Source organism: Rhipicephalus microplus, chromosome 1 (genome assembly GCF_043290135.1).
Source record: "Rhipicephalus microplus isolate Deutch F79 chromosome 1, USDA_Rmic, whole genome shotgun sequence".
In the NCBI taxonomy this organism is placed as follows: domain Eukaryota; kingdom Metazoa; phylum Arthropoda; class Arachnida; order Ixodida; family Ixodidae; genus Rhipicephalus; species Rhipicephalus microplus.
In genome coordinates, this window is record NC_134700.1 from 247,843,498 (window position 1) to 247,864,123 (window position 20,626).

The following is a 20,626-nucleotide window of genomic DNA, read 5'->3' on the forward strand; positions in this document are numbered from 1 at the left end:
ACCGACTAGTTGAGCAGCATACACGCTTTTACGGTTTCCTGAAATCTTGTTTACTTTTCCAATTACCGTCCGTATACAGCTTATCTATATTTTAGGGGGCACAGTTAATTCAGCGTCTTTACCACACAAATTTTACGGCTTTATAGACAGAAATGTTACTTTGTTTTTCTGTATTTGTTACCTTACCCACGGCCGGCGGCAGTGCCGTGTACCTTACATACCTTGAGAGTTGTTGAAGTCTGGTTGTGTAAAGGAATAATGTAGGAAACAGTCTCGCGATGCACATCATCGAATGCCCCGATAGCGTTTGACATAAAGACCTGACGGCGCAATTAAGGCGGAGCATAACAATGCGCTATAATTTCCAGCCGCAAACAGAAAGATCACGTCTCGATCACAATGTTATGCGGCAGAAAACGTCCGGTTGGCTCGACCCTTCAAAGCGCCGAGCAATAAGCGCGTCTGCGCCTGCAGCGTTCAAAGCACTTTATCATGCACGAGTGTCCACGTCAATATATATGTACATGTATATGCACTCGAGAAAACATGAGCCCTTCTAGGCATACACTTAAAAAAGACACTTCGGCCGGAAGGCTGACGGGCTTTGTTTCCTCGTTCTTTTTACGGTTTGAGGTTACGCATGGTTTTCTTCGTGCTTTGTGGAGTTATTTGTCGCCATCCGAGCGCCACGGACAACAGAGAAAACAAGGCTCAGAGATCGGTCGTATCTGATGTTGCATTCGGCAACAGAGATACGGCTATACACGTCGCGATAACTGGGGTCGTCGTAGAGAAGAAGAGAGGAAAAAAAAGAAGCGACCGATAGCGGCCACATCCAGCGTCGACGATAGAGCCTTTGGACAGTGAACGGGACTGGTCGAGCGGTTTTCAGTGGCGGGCTCCGTGCCTGCACAGGGGCTGCATCGCTTACCATGGGGCCTGGAAAGCTTCTCGGAAGGCTGCTCATCGTCGCCGTCGTGTCGCTGTTTGACGCCGTCGACGACGTGGATGCAGACGATGGTGAGGAACAATGTCGGCCCCTGTGACGTCGTCACGTGGTGGCTGGATCACGTGCAGTGGCCTCTTTTAGGCGCGGAGCACTTCATAGGTGACCGGGATGTCGTACGGTGTGGTCGTGGGCTGTCGCTTGGCTTAACGCAGAAAAAAACACAAATAGCATAACCAGCTGTAGCATATATTAAGCGCACTCGCGTCACAGAAAAGTCTTCATCCTCTTGTTCTTCTAGCGCATTGATGGTGACATTAAGAGTGGAACACCTTAGCGGGAAAACCACGTTAAGAAATTCGAAAAGGAGGAAGCAAGCGAGAAATGCAATTAGAAAGAAAAGAGGGAAAGTGTCAAGAAAATATAAATGAATAGAAACAGAGGAAGAAAGACAGAAACGTACTTAAAAGAGAGAGAGAGATAAAGTAGAGAAAAAAAGTAAACCAAAGAGAAACAAAAAAGGCAGCTGCCCAGCTTCGTACTTGCTTGAAAACCCTATAGTGCGAAGCTGCCATATTTCTCTATTTCTTTTGTTTTTTTTTTGTTTTTTTTCTCAATTAAGCTCGGTGAGTTACTTTTAGGAATGAATAGCACGACGACTAAGCAAGAAGCACGATTTACTTCAACACTCCAAAAAAAAAATTAACAGCACGAATTGCTCAACTGGCATGCTGTTGTTTACGCAGGCGTGCCGTAAGCAAAAGTGGTTACCAAGTCTACGTAGCATTATTGGCATTGTCTAACTGAGAAAAAAAAAAGGGGGGGGGGGCGTATCTCGAAGAAAGTATACAACCCAAGATACGGTGCAGATATCATGGTGCAATCTAAAAATTGAGGTTATTCCTGCAGGAAAAGTGCCTGTCTCTCATGCCTGTGTGTAGCTTTTCAATGAACACCTCTGATGGCAATTAGGGTATAAATCTGACTTAGTTTACCGATTGACTGCATGTTAACTAGCGTTCGCCTCGGTTGGAACAGCGGCTAAGGTGCTCGGCTGCTGACCAGAAGGTAACGGGTTCGACCCCGGCAGCGGCATTTCGACGGAGGCCCTTGTACTGTGCGATGTCAGCGCACACGTTAAAAGAAAACGAGTAGTACGAAATTTTCGCATCCCCTCGCTAGGGACGTCGCTCATGATCATAACGTGGTTTCGGCACGTAAAAAACCCAGACAATATTATGCGGTTACCTAGCGTTAGAACGAAAGTGAGTTCCTATCTTGCAGGAAAAGTGACGATATAAACGGGACAGGTATATATACAAACGCCAGCACTCGCAAATGCGCCAATTATTTGTTTCAGGAAGAAAACTACATTGTCAGGTAAGTATATACATACACTCAAACGTAACATCAGGTCACCTTAAAAATGAAACGTGAACGTAACTGAGAAAGAAGAGATGCGCGATTGATTGTTGAAATGCATGCCTTTAAGAGAACTTTTCCCCACGTGCATCAGTGAGACATAAGTGAGCACGACGTATTTATCGGGAATTAGGAATGTGGAAAGTTTCCGCAACACTACGCATCACTCGAAAAAAGAGCACCATCGTCTATGCAGATTAGAGTTGAGGTTGTTTTTCGCTTATGAAATCATCGTAACGTGTGAAGCATTCTTCAAGTATAGGTACCAGAAATGCACACTGAATGTACCGGTTGTACATGCAAATACGTGTATAAGTAAAGTGCTCGTTGTGTACACAAGCGGACGTGGTTAATTACGCTTAGTTAATTACTCCATTGTGCCGAATCATATTTAACGATTGCTTGTTTGTTTAATCAGTAACGCTCAGTGAGCTCCAATTATTTTTTTTTCAGCAACATATGTGCGGATACTCTGGTTATGCGAGAAGTTGCATTGCTGGATGAATTGAATTTGGTGGGCACTTTAGTAAAACGCCAGCAGGCACGCATGACACCACGTGCTTAGTTGACCGACAAGCATAGGTCAGCAAAAATTGTGGAGTTCACTCGGACTCACCAAATTTTTCCTGAGCTGCACTCACTCGGACTTGCTTTCACGAAATTTGTCTTCATCCGGACTAACTCAGACTCACGGCTCGATCTTAGTGCGAGTGAGCTGGAGTGAGTCGACACGTGAGTTCGTAAGTCTAGAATTAGTTTTTTTAGGTCATGGTGTCAATTAATGCTTTTAACACCAATACCTTACGTAATCTGGGCTCTGCTTCCTGACGCTTTTTGATTAGTACCTTCGAATACGATTTCTAAGTACGTAGTAAATCAGCAAAGTCATTTTTTTTCTTGAAAGTGATGACAACATAAGAAATATTTATCAAGAACTTATCCAGAAGAGTTGGCGGTGGAGGTGAGTACAAGGCACCGTCTCACGTAATTCCCGGCTCTAATCAATAAATATTGAAATGGTGTATGACCAATGCTGCTTTCGAATAGTTGTGAGTAGATGCGAGTATAAACGCGAATCGAGCTAAGGTTCATGGTAATGCTGAAGATGAGCAGATAAGACCATAAGCCGGCAAACATAAGAGGAACTCACTCAGACTCATTCAAGAAGTATATCTTGCACTTCGGACTCACCAGAATTTTCCTGAACCAGACTCACTAGAACTCACACTTACTAAAATTTTCTTCAACAGGACTCACTAGGACCCAAACTCACCAAAATATTACTTACCTGGACTAACTCAGACTCACGTCTCGATCTGGGTCCGAGTGAGTCCGAGTGAGTCGACTGGGTGAGTGAGTTCGCCGACCTATGCCGACAGGTATAGCCGGCATTTGCGACGAGCGTAACTGCAATAGATGGCGGCTTCAGACATTGACGCCAGGAACTGCCCATGTATGACTTTTTCAACGGCTTCGAGTGGCCTTATCAACAGTGCATGCTCCAAATCACAGACACAAAGGAGCGTCGAACCGGAACCCACGATAGCATCGCGGTAAATAAGCAGCTTGTGTGCGAAATGTTCGCGCAACACGCGCTGTTTAAATTCGGCGAGCACATCGATTAGGTTTTCCAATGACACTGCTATACAACCATCACGTACGCTGAAAACAGTCGTTAGAGAGTTCAAGCCGAAAAAGGCTATTGAGAGCGTACGGAGAAAGCCATGCACTGGCAACGTTCACACACTCGCCGACTACATGAGTACTTTAGCCGTGCAAAATGGTGCAAACACATTTTTAAATGTATCGTTATGGTTACTTTTCTTGCAAGAAGATCAAGGCTATACTCATAAGCGCAAGAAGTGCATGGTCGCCGCAGTGGCGCAGCGGATATATACCATGCTCGGCTGCTGACCCATGGCCACGGAGGTCCCATTTCGATGGTGGCATGTACAGTACGATGTCAGTGCAAACATCAAAGAACACCAGGTAGTTGAAATTACCCGAAGACCTCCACTACATATGGCGTACTTCGTAATATATCGCGCCATATATATCGTAACCTTTCCATCCATCCATCCATGGATCGTGATTGTGGCACACGCGCGCAGGGTTCCTCTATAAGAGAGCTAAGCTTCAGGAAAAAAATGTCGGCAATGGCGGACAATTTCAGTGGCTCCATGTCTATTGATTGATTTGATTGATTTGTGGGGTTTAACGCTCCAAAACCACCATATGATTATGACAGACGCCGTAGTGGAGGGCTCCGGGAATTTCGACCACCTGGGGTTCCTCAACGTGCCCCCAAATTTGAGCACACGGGCTTACAGCGTTTTCGCCTCCATCGGAAACGCAGCCGCCGCAGCCAAGATTCGATCCCGCGACCTTCGGGTCAGCAGCCGAGTACCTTAGCCACTAGACCACCGCGGCGGGGCCGCTCCGTGTCTGTGTCTTCTTTTTTAGAAGAAAGCGAACACGCCATCGATTCGAGAACAGTCATTGCACATGAATTTCCAAAGGCTGTTGCCAGTTAAAGCAGCGCTAGCGTGTGTTCAACTGTCTATTGGCAGTTCTATAGCAACGAAACCTGAAGCGCACTCAAATATGGCTATTGAGAAGGTGTCTTCCTTTCTTATAAAGTTCCCCGTACGTACTACTAAGCATGCGCACACGTACCTGTGCACGTGGCACCTCTAACCATCGGAAACTTGTGGCAAGAAAAGAAAACAACAGCGAAATCCCGGTGTGCGTGCGCAGGATTTAAAGAAAGCTGACGGTGTCCATCTTTCCTCTAACGGGAGAAAATGAACGTGTGGGTAGATGTTTTGCAGAGCCAAGGTTTAGGTACACGGAAGCCAACCCAAATCGGGTGGTCAACTATGGGAGGCGTATACCGTAGAAAAAAAAAGGGGGGGGGGGGGAGGAACTGATTGTGCTAGCGACACGTCCATCAAGGGCCAGATAAGGTTCCTCGATGCAACACTTCCATAGAGTGGTATAAGTGTTGTTATCTAACTATGTGTTCCGTTCGTCCGCGCATTCCTATGTGCTGTATATTTCATTGCAACCCGTTGCAAAAGACCAGTATCGCTTGTGATATCGTCTGTTATGTGTTCAGTCTTTTGTAGCGCTAGAATGACATCATCAAAGTACCACTTTTTAATAGATCGTATACAGCACAAGTCAAATCAGTTTCGCCCACTTTCACATGTGCACCACACCGTTGGACATAACACTGACACAGCTTCCGATGATATACGGATATATGTGTACAGTCAGTGTAAACACTGCCGACATACGTAAACGGCAAATCAACGCTCGCTTATAAACCAACACTTTATCGTTGTTAACGCCGGCTTAGTCGATTTGCTTTTCAACGCCAAGTGTATGTAATTCTGGTGAAAGCTGTGGCTATATTCAGTATTGCCGGCTATATTCGATGACCTCGTCCTCATATACAGATAATCTCAGTAGTGCCGCTTCATATGGTATACCCGGACCCGGGCACACTTTAGCTTAGAAGTGTGGCAGCTTGGGCTAGTTGGTATGGCATGTCGATAGTTATAGCGCGAGAACAAAACGACGACACAGAGACAAAACGAGACACAGTGTCGTTCTTGTCTCTGTGTCGTCGTTTTGTTCTCGCATTATAACTATCGCCACACTTTAGCGTTGAGTTTCAGACAACGTTTTTATGGAGCTAGTGATTGAAAACGTGTACACGTCATCGAACCTTCAAGGCTGGTCAGGCGTATACTAAAATTAAGTTACGCTGTCTTACGGTATCTAGGTCAATTGCAAATAACGAGAGTGCCTTGCAGTGGCCAATCTCGCAGGCCACGGAATGTCGCTATATAACGAGAGTTCCCGGTCAGCATCCACGTCAGTCATGACGCACGCTGAACCGACAAGCCGACCGCTATCTATCGCAATAGAGCGCTTACGGCGCCCGCCTTACGCAAGCACCAACGTTAGCGGAGTGATAACGCAGACCAAGGATCAGTGCGCCACACTTCAATACGATAGAACCATAGAGAAAGAAAAAGACATGATAGAACCAAACAACGGTCTGAAACTGCGCCGCGCAGACAGACGCGAGCCGATCTGAGGCATGACCATATACACAAGGATCCTTGTTTACACGTTCTTCAAACGAAGGGCATCGGCACCTGACGCTGTGTCCATAAGTATGTGAACATGCCGTCCCGTGTATATATAATCAAAGAAAACTGCAGATACGCTATCACGCGTGGCCGAAGCCTAGCTACGATCGGATCAATTGTCTGATGGCAAAACGCCGATAACGTGCAAGCACCAGTTGGGAATTGCAGAGCGCTATTTTAGGCGAGTTGCCGGCTTTATTATACTATACGACAGCCTGTGCACTATAGTAGAGCTTTTCACCAGTCACAGCAACATTAAGGGGAGATGCGGGTCGAAAAACGCGAGTTTTTTTTTTTTTTTTTTCAAAATTACCTATTTTTTTATTTTCGCCTGTTTTGACAAGATTAGTACCTCTACTGTTATGTTCAAATCCCGGCTGCGGCGGCTGCATTTCCGATGGAGGCGGAAATGTCGAGGCCCGTGTGCTCAGATTTGGGTGCACGTTAAAGAACCCCAGGTGGTCAAAATTTCCGGAGCCCTCCACTACGGCGTCTCTCATAATCATATGGTGGTTTTGGGACGTTAAACCCCACAAATCGAATCAATCTACTGTTATGAAAAAAAAAATATTACAGGTCGAGACTTGACTGGAAATGCTTTAAAATTTCGTCTAAAGAGCACAAGGTGCCTGTTAAAAGGCTGAAAGTGTGCAGTCTTGGAGCACCTTGCCGCCGATAATGCGCCGCCGCTCACCATTGTTGATCGCATGAGTCGAAGAGTCGAGCCTCACTCTTCAAATAACAACAGTTTCTCTCGCTGATGCAACGCAAGAAATAATAAAAAGAATCGCTCTTCTGTGCGTTTTTCGAGCACCGCGACTGGCTTATCACATGGTACGAATCGGGGACCGCCATTGGCCGCTGCGCGCCTGTATGTGCTGTGAAACCTGTTTTGCGGGGTCCATGTCTTGTCGAGCGGCGCAGCTGAACAATGCTTTTCTCGTGTAATTATCTCCGTTATGAATGAAAAAAGGCATTACTCGCAAGTGAAAGCCGTTGTGCGGCGCGCTCTCTAGGAATAGGCTATGAGCAGCTGGTCCGATTTGCGGCAGTCCGATTTGCTGGTCCGATTTGCGGCTTGCAAAAACCAATGCATCAGAGTCATTCACCACCATCAGCCGAAAAGTTCGTGATGCGGCAATGGATGACGTCAGCACCAATCTTGAGAGGTCGAAAGAGCTCGCACTGAGAGTACTTAGCAGGGACGACATTGCCATTATGTACGACGGTATGTGGCACAAACATGGCTGCAAAATGGCATGGCACTGGACTTAGTTTGGATTTCGCAGTCCTGTCGAACTACTTCCTAGCTTGTAGTTGGCACAAGGCTCTGCCAGATGGAGCGGAAGTTTGGCAAGCGTTTCATGGCCCTGTCTGTGAGCGAAATGTCTGTGAGCGAAATGTCTGTGAGGAGTCGGCTCGAAAACGCCGAGAGGGACAAACTCATGGTGCTGGCCATAGTCGCAGTGGCCACTACGAGAAGGATTGTTCTTTTTGGTTTGCAAATTTCATCTGATTTATAATATCTTTCATAAATAAAACTCAATTTTAACTTTAAAACTCGTTTTTTTTAACACGAATTTCGCCATTTCTTCCAATGTGCCCCTCCTTTTTCGGGCATTTATAGAGCTCAGATCTGCATGAAATTTTGCCAAATTTTTTCCAAAATATGACAAATGCAATTATCTAGTTTAAATTTCAACATTTTATTGTATAATAAAAAATTGTATGTATACCTTTACTAGGGCATGTGAAATATAGACTTTTTACGTCTATTATTTTTCACGCGTATTACATATTTTGTATGTGCTTTCCAATTAGTTATTTGCATTCTAAACTTCATTTGAAGCATTATGAACTATGAATGGTAAAAAATTACAGAATTTTAGGGATGAAAAGAGGGGGGCAAAGGGGTTAATGTTATCACTTTGTCATGTTGCAGAGCTAAAAGTGTGTAACTTGCAAGAAAACTAATTAAATATTTGAAATCAGCATAAAAAGTTCCATAAACAGCTCAAGTTTCATTCCTATGGGGTGAATATTAAAGAAAAAGTGTCTTCAAGTGGCATCTCCCCTTAACAGGACGCGCTGTTGCTGGTCACAAGGTCGTGGATATGACAAGCGGTTGTCTTTATTTCCATGTTTAATAAGTACTTGGAGCAGCGCTTGTTCTCCGCAAGTGAAAGCAACGAGTGAAGGCGAATCGCACATGCGAAGAGTGATGGTAATGCAAGCATCGTTTACATAACAGCGAAGCTAAAAGCTAATAGGGGGAACTACACTACGCGTACAATTGTGCACACCGCGCGTTGACGCCAGCAGTAGCAGTAGAATTTTGTGTAACGCGCAGACTTCAAAGAAAAAAAAAAGAAAAAGAAGAACTTAAGGTAAGCGACAATATCACACCACGCGATGATACCAACACTCTCTGGCTAAAGGGACACCAGAGTGGAACAACTTGGTTTATTGATTGATTTGTGGGGTTTAACGTCCCAAAACCACCAAATGATTATGACAGACGCCGTAGTGGAGGGCTCCGGAAATTTAGGCCACCTGGGGTTCTTTAACGTGCACCCAAATCTGAGCACACGGGCCTACAACATTTCCGCCTCAACGACTTGGTTTAGATTGATATAATGCATGCATTCTTAGAACTCTGATGCCTTAATTTTAACTATTGTAAGTTCATCTTTGGGGGAGAAAATCAAGGTTTTAGTTTCATTTTTACAATTCGCGCCAAAATTCTCCTTCGTGCGCGACGTTAAGAATTTCGAAATATACTTTTTTGTATTTTTTAGCGACATTTGTTCGGTGAAATTTTCTGAAACTTTGTATGCTAGGGCTACCGTCTAGTACTCGATTTTTACCGATTAGAAACGGCATATTTATGACGTCACGGTGTTCGGTGTGGGTCTCCACCCGCGTTTTCCTTTCGCGCGTTTTCTCGCTTAAAAAAACGTCGTCTCGTGGTGAGAATGGTGTCGTCGAGGTTGTGAAATACTAACAAGCGAAAAATCGTTTTCTGCTGCTGTCCCCTTAAAGGGCCGGCCCCCAGAGGTCGAAGATTAGTTGTGGCGCAGCAGTTGTGCCCGAGCCTGCAACTGCTGCTACAACCGAGACGTGGTCGCGAGAATGTTTCGAAACGGTTACACGCGTATGATGATCGAAATGCAGCCTTCGCTCGTTTCTCCTTCGCTACGCTCCGTCCGTTGTTGACTGCTTCATGGCCGAGTGTTTCTCCTCAAGTTAACAGGCAGCGCGCGTATTTGCAGTGTCCTGCAGGCAGACAGACTGATTTTCCCTGCTGCTAACATGAGCAGATTCTTCTGGTGGCGTCACGGCCAACGCTAAGGATAACGGAAGGGCCGGAGAGGCCCATTCATTACGCCCGTGCGCGCGCGTTTTGCTTTATGAGCGCAGTTACTTGAAATGTTAAAAACGAACATCAGAGGTGGCGCATGTATAGGGGGCCCTTTAATGGCCTATATAGTATGTTGTGAAGTACCGTCGTTCAAAAGAAAAACAGCCAAGCCTGCACGGAACGCGCAGAACAGCCACAGCGAAAGCTGGAAGTGCGGCCTTTCCTGAACACTATTTGGGCAACTGCTACAAGCACGTTTGCTGGGTACCCACTACGCCATAAATAATCATAATTATGGGGGGCCCTGTCCAGAGTGGGAGCGGCCCGCGGTGTCGTCCTAAGAAGTGGCACTTCTCAGGATCTTTTTTTAGAGTTCTTCGTACCGTACCGTTGTCCGAAATTAACTGTGATCTTCTTCTCATGCATTCTTCGGAGAAGCGTGGTATCCGCTACACACATGCAAGAAATTTTGTGCGAATTTTTTTATGAAGTGGCTGATGACGGTGAATTATGCATGAAGTGGGTATGCGCCACTGTCAACAGGTGATCAAGAACAAGCTTTTGTAATGGGCTGGAGCATTGTACGAACCACTCATTATGCAATTCTTATCGTGCGACGCGCCTGGTTGATTATTTGCTGTTCTAAAACGCTTCATTACTCATACTAACGCGCTTTCTTTCCCGCAATCAAGTCTGCCTAAGGCAAGTTTGCGACGGAGTTTCAAAGACTTGTGTTGCTTTGCGGTGGAATACTGACCTGGCACGCAAGGAACCCGGGTTCGAAGCCCGCTGTGTCCTAAGTGTTTTTACTTTTTTTTTTTCTATTTTGTGTGATAGTGGTTACGCGCGGCAACGGACAACTACGGCGCCACATGCAGCCCTTGTTGTGGTCACGTAACAGCTTTCGCTGTAATATGTTATCGAAGTCACGAACGTGACCCTTTCTAGAGAAGCCTCAGCTTTGCCCTCTCACCTTTGACATTCTGGTGCGCAGGCATCCAATGGCTCGGCGACGCATGCAATGACGACGAGGACTGCCACGAAGCGTTCAACCTGCTGTGCGTGAGAGGCCAGTGCGTCTGCAAGCAGGGATTCGTCTCGGCGCAGTTCAGCTGCCATCCAGGTATAAACAGCTGCCGTCTTCGCGTAAGGATGTGCGCTAAACCAAAATGAGGAACGCTTATTTAAACGGATATCGAGTGCAAATCGACGAGTCAGCGAACGCTTATTGCCCACCCGGGTGAGCTTTCTGGCTGAAGTTCGCAAGGAAATGTGACGATAAGGCGAATGTAAGGTCTTACGTGATTCGCCCCCGAGCCTCTGAGTATACTAATTTGTAAGACTGTATTAGACGAATTCTAGCCGAATTTTACTAGCAGTCCGGAATGTTACGCGTGATTATATATAGTCCAGGCAGTTTGTTATCCAGTGTGTGGTTATGTATCGACAGAGCACTTATTTCATAGAGTGTTATATTTATCCGACCATAGGCGCGAACAGGGGAGGGGCAGCGGCCTCCCTCCCTAGTTACGTAAGAGAAGGGGGGCGCAAAGTCTGGCGAGGGGCACTGCGACCAACCTTCGCCACCTTATGCTAGCGTCCCTGTATATGCTACCGCAGGTATACATGTACAGGGTATGGAGCATATACAGTAACTCTAACTCACGCATCTGACTATAGTTCAATTTCATATAAAGCACTGGCTATGTGACCTCAACATCCCAAGCACAGACATGATTGGGACTAATTTCACGCTACAGTCACTCGTTGCAGTCAATTGCGTCGAGACGTAACGCTGTCTGTTCAAATGCCCAGAAATCAAAACGAAGAGCGCTAGATAATGCACTCTAGAGAAATTTTTCTCATTTGCAATGAGTAATTACAGCTGCGCTATATTCTGAAGTAGACGTAATGTTATCGACGTAGGTGATAAATTATCGCATTTCCTGCATGAACAATTCCAAAGCAAGTACCAATAGATTAAACAATAAAAAAGAAACAGCGAGGTCGTGCGATTCCAGAATCGCTTGGTACGAACAGATGCATGTGCCCTCTGTTCGTACCAGGCATAGGATCAATTTCCGCACGTCTCGCATCACATATATTGTCTGATCGGAATAAAGAGAGAGAGAGCTTCGTATCAGGCATAGGATCAATTTCCGCACGTCTCGCATCACATATATTGTCCGATCTAAAAAAAGAAAGAGAGGGAGAGATAACTGAGAGAAGCCTCACACGGGCTTTCTTCATGTCGCGTCCTTGCGAGTGTACGAGACAAATGCGCGACTTTCTGGTTCTCTTGCAGCTTCGCCCCTGGGCGGGGAGTGCACGTACCACGCCCAGTGCCAGTACAGCGACTCGCACAGCGCCTGCGATCTGACGGGACGCTGCGTGTGCGTGGACGGTTTCACGCCACGTCGGGACACCCCGAACACCAGGAGGAAGTGCGCCGCCGAGGACGACGACAAGCGTCAGTATCTGGCCGCTGCTCTGCCATCGAGAACGCACGCGATCACAGGCATGACCATACACTCAATTCCTCCACTGATGCACCAACTACGCCTCTATCGCCACCCGAAAAAGAAAACTGCTAATAATAACAATAAGAAAAAACTCCCAAGCATTTCCCCGAGGGTGAACATGGTTAAGTGCGAATGCACGGGGTGATGCTATGAGGGGTATTTATTAATTCGCACTATTATATTTATTAATCACACTGCGGTGCCTTTATGGTGTAATGGTTCCTGGGAATCGCAATTTGATCACACGGGGGAGTTTGCGTTAACCCACTGGCGAATGCCAACGGATTTTAACTTTACTCCCCCTCACGACCCGCTCTCGACGGGAGACTGAGAGAGAAGGCGGGCGCACGAGAGAGAGGGGTGCGCGCGCAGCTGCAGCGAGCGAGGAGAGCGGAGGAGCGAGCGAAGTGGGAGGGGGTATAAGGCACGTTACTGACACCGATATCAGCGTCGCGTCCGTGGCTTATTCGGTAGAGCGTCGCGCTGCGGCCCGCCAAGTCCTCTTTCTTTTAAATATAGAGAGAAGACTGCGGACGCCGCCGACGGCGGTGGATGGTTTGGGGTCGCTTATAAAGTGTATTCACACTTAAAAATTGCACTAAAGGAAACCAAGTGCAGATGCGAGCAGCGCTAGTGTTCACTTGTGTTTCCATTTGTATGTTTCATTTGTGTGTGGAGGTGTGTACCGCTTATGTTATTTCCCCCTCCGATTTGTCTGTTACCGTGTGCGTACCGCAAAGTTAAACACTCAGCACTGGTAGGAGTGAAACGGGGCAAGCAAGCGCACCATTATGCAGGTACCTAAGCACGCACACCTGTGGCGCATAGATAAACGGGGACACCTCCTTCACCCCACCTCCTCGCGTGAGCGCGAGGAGGAGAGCTGGCGCATGCGCAGTGGGGGAGCGGACGGTCGCCGAGGGGGGTAGAGAGGGCCCAAAGAATAAGTTGCTTCACATCTACAAAACAAAGCTAGCCGAAAGTAGTAGTATTTTACCAACCAAAGTTAGGGTAAATTTCGACTAAGGGGATTCTCTTGAGAGGAATTTGTCGAAAGTGCAGCAGTGGTGGCGTACCAAAAAAAGGAAAGAGAAAAAATTCCAATGCAATATGCTAAATGATGCGATCCCTGGGCTGGCATTCAAAACGCTGAAAATCAAAATGACGAATTATAGGAATGCCGAAATTTAAAACACCGACACTTCCAAGGAGCCGGAATATATTGAAAACCGAAAATTCAAAATTCTGAAATATTAAAACACCAAAACATTAAAACGCCAGCATCACCCAGCTATTGTGGAGGATGAAGTGGGCATAGTCATAAATTTGTTTCGAGGTGGGGCGGTGGGTTCATCAATATTATATTTATGCTTGTGCAAGCAATTCTATGTGTGTTTGTGTATATAAACGCAAGCTATGAAAATTTTCAGGATGGGTGTTGAATCCCCCACCCCTGCTCTGTGACATCAAGACAAGACAAAGGATCCGCTGGCCTTGTATAATGTAAACGCAGTTTCACCCTCTTTCCCGATAGCTATCTTTGATATATTTTTGCATCGCCCACCCCATAGCAGTGCAATTTCTTGCTTATTGCCTTTCGCACAGATAAGTTCTGAAAACGTCGACATTGTCCCGGTTGCCACACACGGCTGCAAAATAATTTTTCCTGTTACCTTTGCTTCTCACTTTGTGAGCGGGCGGGGTTGGCCTCTAACCACTCTCTCGACGTAACTGTCTTCGAATCTAGCTTGCTCTGTTTTCATGGTTCTTACAAGGGCTTTGCAATTTATACCATGACCAGTACATTCACATAAGCCATTCAATGCGGAATGCACTATACCCGGACTTAATGTTTAGACAATGCAATGGGGCCATGGTGTGTGGCACAGCCCTTCAAATCTTTGCCCAACTCCATTCAATATAGGATATTTTTGCTGCGATTCCTCACGAGCTGTTGCGAAATATTACCCATTAGAAATACAGCAGACAACTTTTCTCCTCATCTTCTTGAATATTTGTTAAGGCAAGCAGACCAATGCAGTTCGCCAATTCTAAAGCCTTTATTTAGAGGCTCAATGGCATTTTATAAGCTGCTGTAGTGTCTGTAACGGACGTTCGTCATTCCAATGCACAAAATATGTCAAAAGTAGCCTATGGTCATACTGCTGATGTCCTCAATAAAAAAAACACTACACAATTTTATGCCACGGCAGAAATTTAGCATCATAACGGAGTATGTGTGCTAAAATGTGTAACAATATAATTGAAGGAAGAAATAACAGAGCACAGATAAAATAAGCAGTTGTTACCAGTTCTTCAGATCTCTGTGGATGTCACAACATAATAAAGATGTACCAGGCCGAATTATATTGAAGCCAACATTAGTGATGAACAGTAGTGGTGCTATTTTGTTGTACTGAAGTTTTTTTTACCATGGTCCTAAGTGCAGTGCACTTTCATGCTGCTCCACCTCTGCTGGCCAGTGAAAACAATTCTGGAATTGGCCAGTAATTGGAAGCGTTTATGTTTGCTCTGCTTGTCATATTAGTAGAGCCCAAAGAAACCTGCTCATTGGAAGTGCAAATCAGCAGCACTTGGAGCAAAACAAGGCACCGACTAGTCCAATTTCTTACTACATTTAATGTCATTTGTTACGTGCCCTTGTAATCTTGAAATAACTAGTTCTTACAATATAAACATAATATTTTCTGTAACCCTTAAACATTACAAAAAACACAGAAATAAATGCAAAAGAGAGTTTTTGAAGTGATGCTGGTTCACACCGTTCTCACGGAGTTCTTTTGTACTGAGCTTCCAGATGCGTTTCAACCTTGTCCTCTCAGGGAAGCTAGAGAGCAGACACACTAAAATAGCACACAAAGAGAGGTGTTGTTTTGTTGCTTTCTTTCTACCATCCGCAGGACACCGGAGTTCTTATGAGAGCGGTGTGACAACCTTCGGCATCATTGTGTTGGTGCTGTCATTCGTGCTTGCTGTTGCCTGCCTACTCAAGTTCGTTATCTGCAATTGGTAAGCGTTGTCTGTGGAACACTTGGCTCTTCTGCATGCTTATAGTCAAGAAAACAATCTATGTCTACCAGATTGGCAGGAGTGGCCTTATCATTCACTATATCAGCACTATATAAAATAGTATAGAGCTTACTGCTTATTTTGCCTTTTCTGCAACTCAAGATATAGCACAGCGCTCGCATTGGCAACACCTCTCTCTCTCTCTGTGTGCGTGTGCGTGCACGCGTATAAAAAGGCCTGTCGATGTTTGTGCAAGCATCAACTGCTTCTTCACCTCAAAAAGTGAGCTTTAATAACAGAACTGCAGAAATGAGCCAACTTATCTGCCCTTAAAAGAGTGCAATCGTGTTCTCAGACTAAAACTCTTATACTATTAGGGTATTTGCATTTCTGATATGAATTTTTATTCTGTGCAAATCACAAGACAGAGGCATCAGTTAAAAATTACACTATTCCACGACGTAAAATAATATTGTTTTAAATATTCCTTCTTTCCAAGGCATAGGCATGCGCATGCAGGGGGCAGGTGGCGCCCACCCACCCTTGTCACCCAAGGGGGGGCGGTAACAGTCGGCTCCACAGATTGACATAATAGTGAGGTGTGGGGGCCTTGCAATGAACCTTTGGCCCTGTGAAATGGAACCATGCGCATGCCTACGTTCCAAGGACTGTGACTGAATGCCATAACTTGAATAATACCAAGGTTACTCAGCCTTCACTGCTGTCTTAATTTGCTGCAAACAACGATTAATTAAGTCACAAGCTCAAATATGACCTTCACATTTTCCTTTTATTTTAGCAGTTTCATTTAACTGATGTTTACATAAGTATTGTATGTATCGTATATGGTAGGCAATAACATAAGCAATGTCTTCTATCTTATTTTATTCTACTGCCTACATTCGTACTGTACTATACTGTACTTGCACACTGCTAAAATCCTTCAGTGGACAGCAGCATCTGTTATTAAATGAAATGAAATAAATAAAATTATTTTTGCAGTGAACCTGATAAATAGTGTATAAATAATATGCTATCAGAACAAATGCAATCTTTTGCTCTGGCAAATTTCTCAGTCTATGTTGCTGCAGGAACCAGCAACCACCACCACCTCCACGAAAACATTCCAGGAAATACAACTACATCACTGTGGGTTACCTCAAAGGTATGTAGCACATCTTCCCACAAGAGTACAGTTCAAGCCTTTTCGAGACTGCTAACACATGATTTCATATTTATCCATTACAGACAATGAGACACAAGCTCTTCTTTCACCGGTAAGTCATCAGCAGATTTGCCAGTTTCACTTACAATAAGCAGACTTGGGCCTCCTTTTTTTTTGCAGAGTGACTGCTAGAATATTCTAGTCGCTTGAGTTCTCGGGCGTAATTGCGCTTTCCCAGCAAATAAACGGATTTTCGTGATCATCATGTTCGCATTAGGAGGTTTGTCGATAACTTTTTGTAGTTGGGCATTGAAATCAAACATACGTTACAGGGACCAACGAGTAACATTATTCTTGGGCTAGCACCTGTGTAATTATCAGAGTTAGCATTAACTTCAGAGATTGCATTAGAAAGTAAATAAATGTGTTTTCATTCATAATTTAGCACATCTTCCAACATATTTTTGCCGCACCAAAACAATTTATCCTTTAGTTCCCCTTCGTACTTGATGAACCTTTTCACAGTACCTAAAATATTATTTTGAAATGAGGAAACCCTAAACTTTCACTTCTTATAGGCTTCTTCACCAAAGTTGAGGCACTTTTCTAGAGCTTGTTTTTCGGATGATTATTCGCTTGTTAGTTCAGAAGCATCAGAAAACTCTGGTCATTAAAATGGGCAGTTATTATGCTCGCAAATAAGTTTGCATAAAAATCAAGCAAACACCAGTGCACCGAGATATTATCACAAAATAGCAACAAGAGGCCGATGCCAGCAGCAGAAAACAAGCACCAACTCTAACAAGAGGTACAAAACGAAATATCGATGAGTTTCTAGCTTGTGCCATCTTGACACATGTCTTATTGCAGTAATTACCGAGATTAAAACCACACTTAGTTCATATATATACATGTATGTCACTACAACAAGTAATGAGCTACAAATATGTACCGATTGAACAGTTTCAGCTGGTAGTACTGCTTTGAGAAAAGGCTTTCTCAATTAATATATAATATCCTCTTTCATTGCGAAAATGCTAATTCCTGCAATAAAAAATGATACCTTCCTGTATTAAATGCACACTTACATTCCAGCGAGATTCCTCTATGATCCGTAACAAGAAAACGAAAATCTTCCAGAGCAGAAGATAGCACTTCTTACTGAATAGCACATTCTACTGGTTGCAGCAGACATAATGAAACATTCCGGAGGACTTTTCTATCAAACCACCCCTAAACTGGAGGGGAGGACTGAGCAATCTGACGTGGAGGGTTGCCAATCTGGAAGTGCCAATGGGAAACACATGCCCTGACCGAATCTGTCGGTCAATGTGTAAGCCACAGAGCTGAATAGGTCTTCACTTTTCAATTCACGAGAACTGTGTTCATCCATATGCTTTACCATAGTAGTGCGACATCTATGTGCTTACACGATCCTGATGCTTCTCAAATATGCAATATTTTTCAGGGGAAGCGTCCGCCCAGCTACTTAGAAGCCACCCGGGTACCACAGATCACCATTTCTGATTACTCATCCCTTTCTCATCCCACGACGATGGCGTACACAAGCACGTGAGCCGAGCGGATCGTTGAGCAGCCAATGGATCACCATTGTATGCATGTGCTGTAAATAGAGTTCCGATATCCAATTTCATGTTCTACTCCATTTGGAACACTCTCCACTTGCGTGCTACTATAACATTACGATAGCTACAGTCTGAAATGCCGACTCATTGGAACAACTAGTATAAGCGAAAGAAGCGCACCAAGGCAGGTGGAAATATTGCCGTTCAATGAAGGCGAATATCAAATTTTTAGATATATTGAATTCAAATCATGAAAAGCTAATAGCAATTGTACAACACAACTTTCTAAATATTTTACATCACAAACATTGTACATTAAAATTCAACCAGAACCCTGTTGTTGCTCTGTTCACAGTACTGATGGGCATAGTATTTCTTTTATCAAGATGTTTACAGTTGTTTTTCACTGCAGTAGTCTGAATCAAATGCATTGTTGTATGAGGTTACCATTATTAGTATGTATTCTAAACCTTTCAAACACCTTCATGGCTGTAATTTCCAAATAATCACCAGGCCTTCCATTATGATATGTCACTTTGCTTGCCATATGCAAGATCACGAACGAGCCTGATCGATTACAACCCAACAATGTAATAGCAAACATACATTGAAAGGAATTCCTATGCAAATGCAAGCTGATTACAACTGTAAAGTATTTTCCTTCTAGCATATGCAATTTAATGTGCCCTCGCTGGTAAACAGACTTGACGCAGTTAGCGAGAACTTGTTTTGCTTTGGTTTTAAAGGAACCTACTTTAACATGACAAGTGTGCACACATTAGCAAAATGCCAACCATCAGTGTTCGGCGCACCCGACCTTAAACTGCTAGACCTTTACTGCTGGGGTACGTCTGGATCTTCTTTATGTATGCACAGATCATAAAATGCTTATAACTTCACTCGAATGAAATACTATAATATATGTGATGATTACAAAGCCCTAACAGCAGTTTATTTAACACTTTCGCTACCAAAGATGAGATGAACTCATCCACACAGTTGGTACTGCTTCTAGCACAGCTCCCCCATGCTGGGAGAAGCCTTTTGGAGTGCCGCAATTAAGCTATTAAGATTCATTTTTATGAGTTCTCTTTGGATTGTAGTGATGGTGCTGTAGAAAAATTTAAAATCATGCTCAAAAGTGTGTGCTTGGTTCAGAAAGGACTGGATTTTGGCAACCGAAATTTGAAAACGGCGTCGTCCTCTGCATGCAATGAGTTCACATGCCGGCAATGACTCTTTTTAGAAAAAAAGAAAGGAAAAGAAGAAAGGAACGGTTGTTGCATGAAATTTTGTAAAATGAAGAATTTCAGTTCTCATGAGAGTGTGGCAGTGACTGCACAGAGCATCATATTTTTTTCTGAATCATCAGATTCACATGACGACATATCTCAATGTATTGACAGTAGATGCCGATAGATGTAAACGAATGCCTAAAGGTGCACCCAAGGCTTTTTTTCCCTGGGATATCTTGTCCCTGTGCATTACTTTTTAAATTTCAAGAGACATTTTTCACACCATAGATAGCAAAGGTCAGGGCAGTTTTGTGGTGCAGTGCAGTGAAGCCAATGCTCTGCACAATGTAAAAGAGATATTTTGCTTGTACCTTGCACATATAGTGTATACTGTTCCTTGAATTGTTTCAAGACACTTAGAATCATATAGGCAAATGGAAATAGATAGGTTTTCATGTATTGTTTTATGCCAAAAAAGTTGGTAGGAAAAGGGTTAATATTATTTATTAATAACTAAATTATAGAAATAAAATAAAATTGACCTATGATAATAAAAGCATTTGTTGTTGTTGTTTTTTTACACTACAAGATCCCAAAGTTGTGGACCTCTCATACATCCTTGACATCAAAACAATGAAACAGTTAAACATACAACATTTGTTCGTAAAGCTCCAAGACTGAGCCCATAAAACAATGTGTTCAACATTGAGATCATTTGTGCAGCATCCCTTTAAAGTAGTCTTTGCAGCCTATATAGCTTCCAGCACTTTTTAGGTCTTGGAAGCAGTTGGAAATTGCTTCTTTAGGCAGGGTTTCCAACTTCTTTATAGAGGAGTCCTGAATGGCCTCCACACTCCCCATCCAGTGACCTTCTATGGCTCTCTTCACACAAGAAAACACAAAAAAATCGCATGGGGAGAGGTCAAGTGAGTATGGTGGACGGAGAAGTACAGTAATACTGAAGGTGGCGAGAAATTTTGTCATGCTGAGGGGACTTGCGTTATCGTGAAGGTTCCACTGTCCAGATACTTGAAGTCAGAGCGACGACATCACAGTGCATCACGCATCCGTAGGAGCACGTGGATATAAAACTCCTAATTCACCGTCTACTCTTTTGGAATGGACACGTGGTGTACGACACCTCTGGAATCGAAAAAGAAACTATCAGCATGATCCTTCATTTGGTCTTCTGCTGC

At 44.2% G+C, this 20,626-nt stretch overlaps 1 protein-coding gene across 4 annotated transcripts; it reads left to right on the forward strand.

Moving 5' to 3' along the window:
- Window positions 1–831: 831 nt before the first annotated feature.
- LOC119164296 (uncharacterized) lies at window positions 832–18,258 on the forward strand. Of its 4 annotated transcripts, none has more exons than XM_075892745.1 (7): window positions 832–1,020; window positions 10,887–11,015; window positions 12,198–12,362; window positions 15,336–15,444; window positions 16,521–16,609; window positions 16,693–16,721; window positions 18,078–18,258. In XM_075892745.1, the coding sequence occupies exons 1-7, from the start codon at window positions 933–935 to the stop codon at window positions 18,183–18,185; spliced, it is 717 nt and encodes a 238-aa protein (XP_075748860.1). In that variant the 5' UTR covers window positions 832–932; the 3' UTR covers window positions 18,186–18,258. The 4 variants fall into 4 exon arrangements, with proteins under 4 accessions (XP_075748860.1, XP_075748868.1, XP_075748845.1 ...); XM_075892753.1 differs by having other exon boundaries at window positions 833–1,020; window positions 16,536–16,609; XM_075892730.1 differs by having other exon boundaries at window positions 834–1,020; window positions 12,198–12,410.
- Window positions 18,259–20,626: the final 2,368 nt, after the last annotated feature.

Coding starts and splice junctions, on each gene's coding strand:
- LOC119164296 (XM_075892730.1), top strand. CDS start 933: ATGGGGCCTGGAAAGCTTCTCGGAAGGCTGCTCATCGTCGCCGTCGTG. Junction 1,021..10,886: donor CGACGTGGATGCAGACGATG/GTGAGGAACAAT, acceptor TCTGGTGCGCAG/GCATCCAATGGCTCGGCGAC. Junction 15,445..16,520: donor AAGTTCGTTATCTGCAATTG/GTAAGCGTTGTC, acceptor CAAATTTCTCAG/TCTATGTTGCTGCAGGAACC.